Source organism: Berghia stephanieae, chromosome 2 (genome assembly GCF_034508935.2).
Source record: "Berghia stephanieae isolate SIO BIC M18660-M18661 chromosome 2, UCSD_Bste_1.3, whole genome shotgun sequence".
Taxonomy (NCBI): domain Eukaryota; kingdom Metazoa; phylum Mollusca; class Gastropoda; order Nudibranchia; family Aeolidiidae; genus Berghia; species Berghia stephanieae.
Window position 1 is genome coordinate 33,273,126 of NC_088361.1, and position 7,500 is coordinate 33,280,625.

The 7,500-nt window shown below is 34.6% G+C and overlaps 1 protein-coding gene across 3 annotated transcripts in view; it reads right to left on the reverse strand.

The window, feature by feature from the left end:
* The window catches only part of LOC144964749 (dual oxidase 1-like), an 88,136-nt gene that overhangs the window by 4,240 nt on the left and 76,396 nt on the right, over positions 1-7,500 (reverse strand). For 2 of the 3 annotated variants that reach the window (XM_078899328.1, XM_078899327.1), the window contains 3 exons: positions 6,073-6,251; positions 4,565-4,785; positions 3,247-3,411 (listed from right to left, as the gene is read on the reverse strand). In XM_078899328.1, coding sequence (XP_078755454.1) covers positions 3,247-3,411; positions 4,565-4,785; positions 6,073-6,251 — 565 coding nt within the window. Of the gene's footprint in view, positions 1-3,246; positions 3,412-4,368; positions 4,786-6,072; positions 6,252-7,500 lie in introns of those variants that run through there. The other variant, XM_078899329.1, reaches the window with a different exon arrangement.

Here is a 7,500-nt window from a genome sequence, read left to right on the forward strand (position 1 = left end):
TAATTTTTTATTTTGACTTTAAAACGCGATTAGTTCTCTTCATCTGGTTGTCGAGTGCACGATAGTCGAATAACACGGAGGTCACTACCAAGCAGTAATCAGAAGTACATTTTGTTTTTCTCCCGGTTAGAAGAAGCAGGGATAGAGAGCGGACAGGCTATGTCACGTACCACAGCGCCTTAATTGGAGATGTAATAAAAACAACTTTTGACTTTCAATGGCGATCAAAGATCAGGGAGAATTGGAGAGCCCGGATCACCAATGTTTGCCACATGACACCACTTGATGATTGTATATTTTAGCTTCTTGGTCATCCAAATTAAAAATTCGCCTTTTCTCTTACAACATAATTTAATTTGTCAGCGAAAATGTTACAACATCGAATACGCAATCTTAAAACCTGCAAAGAATTGCATACCCAGCTTTAAAAAGGTTTATGACTGACAATGTATAAAATTCTACTAATAGCTACTGCAAAATCTTTATTTTTCTAGTTTCTCGGTCTGGTGATCTCTAGCTCCTTTGTAACAATTAGAATAACGACAGAAATTGTCCCCACTCATCCCATGAGACACGAAACTGATCTGCAACATAATTGAGTCTTTTACGGAGAAAAAAACAAGCCTAATTATTTTGAAAGATGATCCCATTAACCTTATTATTATAGCAATCAATTTTCATTGATATCATTTCAGTTCATAAAGTGCATCAATTATCATGGGAGAATGTGAAGACCTTACTTCAATTCAAAAGTATTGTTGACATACAATACATGCCTGACGTGAATATCTTAATATAAATGACTCAATACAAAATACACACACACACACACTCTCTCTCTCTCTCTCTCTCTCTCTCTCTCTCTCTCTCTCTCTCTCTCTCTCTCTTCCTCTCTCACTCTCTCTCACACACCCACACACACACCCACCCACACACACACACACACACACACACACACAAAGAAAATATTGCCTCTGCATTGGACACTTCTGTCCGGTTCATGATAATAGGTAACAGTTCTTAAGTTAGAAAAACAAAAGAAGCGCAAGGAAAAACATTACAAAGAGTGAAATCTAAGAGTAATAAAGATTGTATCAAATTTGGTTTAGAAATAATTAATGACATTCAGCAATTTTCTTTTTAAAAATTGTGGTCACAGAACATGTGGCCTATGTTAAATCATACATTGATGATAATAAATAGAAATATTCAGGATTTTATGATATGGATTTTCAAGTTCATTTAATTAAATCCAAGATGATAGGAGAGAGTAGGAGATTTTATATATGTATGAAACAATATTTCCGCCTCGGGAAACGCATTTATTGATATAGAATCTGTATAATAGGTGATTAGTGTATTCTATTGCATATGGTATCCATCCACAAATTTTAGCCCCCAATGTTCATTCCAAGTTATAAACATCTTTCGTTCAGAACAAGAAAATCATGAACGTTTATTGCTTGTCCTATGAACTACTCAAGCTAATTGTTTTTTTTCATTAATCATCGATTTTTTGCTCTCTGGTGGATTGCAGGAAGATGAAAGCCATCTTCTAACTGGTGATGAGCCCATCTTCCATCACCCATCCACATAATGGAATAGGAAACATTCAATAAAGCTGGTATCCCTTTACACGATGTTTTGAAAGTCAACAGCGGTCCAGGAGAAAAATGGCTTTCAATAATGTTGATTGTCTTTCATTGGATAATTAAAAGGATAAGATTACAACAAAAACAAAGGTCCATCATCCAATTACATCAAACTGCTCTAGTTGGCAAATAGAACCAAATATAAATGAAAAGATATCCAACAATGGGCGTCAATATGGTTTCTATAAACTTGTGAAAAGCGGCTTCCGTCACTCAAAGAAGTTTGTGACCACCTTTCTAGTGTAGACCATAGCTACCTCTAAGTTATACACACCTCCGAAGTGCTTTAAAATACACATTATTCCATCCCTCTCCCTAAATTTAATAGTAACGCGTAATTATTTCAAATTTAACATAATTATTTTTGACTCAGATTATCAAACGTTAAATTTCAATAAAATTATATTTTTGAAAAAAGAAGTATCATTTAAATATTTTTGAAAATATCTTTTACTCAGAGATGACGAAATAGGAATTGATTGAGGGGTAGAATGAAAGATTTCTTACACTCTTGCGTTTTTCGCTCGCGCAGCGGTTGGGAACACGTCCTGAATTCCAAAAACCAAGAGTGTAAGAATCATATATTATTTCACCCCTCCCATTGGAAAACCCTATCATTTCTTAGTAAAATCTTTGAATAATGCTTTGAACGCATTGAAAAAAAAACATTCAAGATTGCAGAATATTTTATCACATTTTATTGGTTAGGTGTAAAAGACATCTGATTCGTAATTAAAAATCATATAAATCCAACGTTTTTTGGTTTTGGGTCAAATTGTCATTAAAGCAGGAGGAGAAGGATACAAATAATGTGAATAAAAGTAGTAATATCATAACATTTGGTTACAAAATATCAAATAATCTTACTTGGAGGGGTAGAATACACGTATTCTTTCATTTCTTTGTATTTATTAAACTCAATATATTTTTATCGTGCAATAACACATACTCGCAAGCTTGTAGTGTCATTGGGCACGATAAAAAAAATAGCTCGTTTAATAAATACAAATAAATGAAAGAATCGTATATTATTATACGGGTGCTTATGATCTTAATTGATTATTATTAAAATCGAACCCAGTAATGATGGTGTCATTCCGCAATAAAACGTTTTAATCGTTGTCCTCCCTGTTCGCTATCGGGCCTAACTGATGACGAAATCTAATCGACTTCTCATGAACGTTCCCTGCCTCACGTTTATTGAGCACAAAACATTTATGTTGATAAAGCCCTGCTGCTGAACTTATTGATCATAATTACTTCTATTCCAGCAAGGCTCATAAACACCAAAAATGTCATTGGTAATAATATAAAGTTTACTTAAACAAAATTTGTCAAATGTATAACTGTAAATTTCGGTTAAAATAAACCTATATTAGCTATTCCCATTCCCATTAAATCTATTTCGATTTTTTTCATCGGTGAAACCATTAAACTACCAATTCGTTTGTGTGCATTCGTGTTCCAAATATATGTGTTCAGAGTTTGATGTAAATACATTAAAAATGCTAAAATGCCGAACAACTTTAAAAATGCAAATTTGGGGAAATTTGTTATAAAAATACCAGGCTGGAAGACTGCATGCATGTTTTACCTTTTTGCAGGGAATTCTTTCAGGTGAAGTGTGCTTGAAACTGTGGGCTATATCTTTGAGTATCGATGCAAATGGTGTGATTCCGATACCTCCACCAATGAGTACCGAGACCGGGAATCGAAACCAATCCTGATGGCTTTCCCCAAATGGACCGTCCATATACAACTGCATGTTGATGTTTGAGAAAAAGGTATCACATTAATGTTTACCATTAATGTGGGTAACATGCAATAGAAAAATCAGATAAATGACATGTTTCCTAACCTCTCTAAGCATTATTAAAATGGCAAGATGAGTATGGAGAGATTCCACCGACAGACTGAGGAAATAGTGCTTCACATTCAGATATTTTTACACATAAGTTCATACGAGTCAAAGATTAGGATTGGCAAATGATGGGTACCATACTCAGTGATAGCAGGAGAATTGGTCGAACAATAGCTTATGTTTTCTTATTCATACCAAGTACAGTATATTCTCTATATCTTCACTTATTATACGTTGAGGTCTTTATACGTGACTGACTTTCCCATTTCATTCCTCTGCTTTCCGTCCATCCAATGAATATTGCGTCTAACCACTGTCATTTGTCCTATTTATACAGAACTAATACCTTGGGGAATAAATCAACCCACGATTCTTTGTTTCTTTATGTGATTGAAAACAATAGTTTAAACTAGGAATAATACTTTTATCTTTTGTTTCTCTGTCTCTCTCTATGAGAAAAGTTAACCAGACCATCAAACAACAGTGTTAATGGATAGTCCACCAAGCAAACAGTTTGGGGGTCTCTCGGGAGATGGGCTGGAAAATGAAAATGTAGAAATGACGAGGAAAGTACAATGAAATGAGAGATCAATACGGACAATGGAAAATAAAAGAGAAAATACATTTTAAGATGATCAGACAAGATGTATCAAATGCTAAGTTCTACAAAAAAAAAGTTAGTCCTTTAGAGCTCTTGTTATATGCTGAAGAATGGTGTTGAGCCTGAAATCTTCCGTGTTTATTTTTTTTCTCTTTATTTTTCTATTTCGATTTTGAAGATGTTAAATCCATTTTTGTTCATTGTTTTCTAATCTACAGCTCAAGCAGCTGAGTATCACTTTTGTACAACCGTGTTATTTTCTGAGAGTCTACATTTTTTGTTCTTGCTGCTATTGTTTTTGTTTTTTGTTTTTTTTTTGTTTGTGTGTTTTGTTTTTTGTTGTGTTTTTTGGGGTTTTTTTAAAATTATTATTTTTAATTTCATTTTTTAAACTAAATAATCAAATGCAGATTCATCTATAATATGTAACAACTGTTGGGTCGGATTTACCTTGAATGTTTTGGGGACTTTCTGTTTGAAGAGTTCCCTGAGATTGTTGGTCCACGGGCCCACAGCACGAATGTGGAGACTGAGACAGTCCTCGTGTGGGGCGGAGGTCAACGTGAATGGGTGGTATTCCGTTTTGCCCAAATCTGGGCATGCAATTCTCACCCATTGGCCTGATTGGTAGTTAAAACTTAGAGGTCTTTTAAACACCAAGCTGATCACCTCTGGCGGAAGAAAGGAGTGAAGGGGGGGGGGGGGGAGGAGGGTTGAAATAGTAATCAAAGTTTTGCTGTTATAAAGTAAGAGTAAAAATGAAATTCCCCCGTATTCATTCCCGTGGGGGAATTTTTTCTTACGGTAATAATTCAAGAGAAGACTGAAAAATGAAGCAAGCAAACCGAATTAAATTCTCAGTTTCAACAAGATGGCGATAATTTATCATGTTTGTATCTAAACTAAACTTGAGCTTTTACATAGCGCAATAAACACTAAACGTGCTCAAAGCGCTTTACAAGGGGTCCCTGGTCAACAGCAACACTTAATATGTAGGACGTAACATGACGCCTGTTAGGCGATACTACATTCTTTAGGACAGAGACAAACTGTTAACGACCAGGTCCTTATTTTACACATGAGTACTGTGAGGGAATGTGAGTGAAGAGCCTTTTCCAAGGACTAAACTATGCGCCGAGCGAGGCTCGAACCCAGGACCTTCCGATTCAAAAGCGAGTGTCATACCATAAGACCACATAGCCGCACATAGCCGCACATAGCCGTTTCTCCGGCTAAATCAAATTATAAACTTGATCAAAACCACAGAGGTGTTTTGATGGTTTAAGGTTTAACTCACTCAATCCTAGAGATTTTTGCTACTTTCCAAAATTGAAAAAAATGTATTAAAAACGAACATGTGGCTACATAGATAGTTTTATTAAACTACCATTAAAATGTAAAAACTAAAAAGCATTAGCGTTGATACTACGCCTATAATTTGTCTATGAAAAAATGTAATAAATAGACATGGGGTAAAAGTAACCCGGGTAAACAACGATATAGTCGGTGTTAGGGTTGAGTGAGTTAATAGAAATGCATAAGAGTGATTTCTTTCTCGATATCTCTTAATGAAAGGGACATTGTTAATTTCTTTCTTTGTTTAGAATAACATTTTAATTAATTTATTACAGAAGATTATTTGCCTTACCCGAGTATCCATTAAATCAATATTTATTGATGCTATAATGCGTTTAGATAGAAAACTCAAATCGTCCGCCAGCCGGGTATAACGTACCAACACACAAAACAATAAAATGTTATTTTAAACGTTTATAGTCTGATTAGTACTATTTAGCAAGAACTACTAAAAAATGGGCTTGCTAAAAACAATAACAAAGAGCTGAATAGCGTAAATTTCGTTCAATCTATTAATACAAACAAAATAAAAATAGCAAAAAGTCACGACACACGTTTACGACAAGCTAACAGTGTGGATCCTGCATTAAGGCCATGCTTACCTGAAGGTAGGATTGTGGCTTGATGTACCGGGATAAGCACCTTGATTCTGCTTACTGACACCATTTTGTCTAGGAGGAAAAGCACCATTGGACCCAAGAAAAAATAGGCCCAAAAGGGCTCCTGCACCAGTCTGCCGGCTCCATGTAGAAACGTCAGGACGAAGACGATGTAGGAAGCACTGGGTGAAGGATTCGGGCCAGACAAAAATTATACATATGCATGCATAGATGAATGAATATGAACATTTAAATAGACAATTTCTATCGATTCATTAATGATACTCAATGCATCGCAAAGCTTAATTAATGTAGTTCCCAAACCGGAGATCTGAAACAAAAATGTTTGTTTTTTTTTTTGTATTGTTTTTTAATTTTTTATTGTATTTTGTTTATTTTTACAGTTCATATTACATTACAAGCACTGTACAATATCCGATACTATTGATTTATGGCCAAGTACACTGTACTCTGTATTCTGATAGAACACATATTTAATATTTTGGCCAGAAAACTAGTTCTTTAAGCATCAATAAGTTAAAATGACCCGCATCTTGGCAAAATCTCTCAAGCGCGGAACTAGCGAAGTCCCAGGTTTGAAAGTGTTTTTTTCCCAAGATGAGGGTCATTTTAATTGATCTAAATTTGAAGAGCGAGTTTTCTGGCCAAAATTTTGAGTACTTGTTTTGTTTTTTTTTTTTTTTTTTTGTTTTTTTTTTTGTTTTTTAAAAACCCTCAATATGCCTACAATTTCAGAAGACAAAGAAGATTACGATGAGAGATTTTTTTGACAAGTTGAGTGTCATCTTAATCTTTAAAAACAAAAACAAAAAAGTAAAATTGGAAGTCGACGTTTTCCAACCAATATAAAAAGGAATGAAGATTTTATTATGTCATCAAAGTGGAGATGGGAAAAATCACGAAGATTCCTGCCTCTTTCAATGCTAGTATGTATTGTGTAAACTGAATATGATAATAAACTTGGTATTTTCCCCCATCTATTTTGGCATAATATTACATGAATCGTTTGACACTTTTTGCAAGCTGTATCCTGTCTTGTCTTGTTTTTAAGTCGCAACTCCGTGCATCAAAGATAATCGCGACCGTGAGTGTGGTGAAGACAAATGGACATGCCTAGGCTTTCATATTAATTTTATCTATTTCTCGGTTAATTCCATTTGGGTCAACCCTTCGGAAATATCACAAAACATAGAAACAGACAAAGCGACCAAAAGCGGCCCTATCTGTCTTACCACTACACACTCTGAATCAACAGCAAGAAAAATAATATTGATGATGATAAATGAAAAAAAAAAAAAAGAAGTAAAAACCGATTACGACCATGTTCTTTGTCTATGATGCATTTTATTGAATCGGAATCTGTCTTAATCAAAATTCTTCCAATCTCCAGATTTAAATCCTTATAATAAA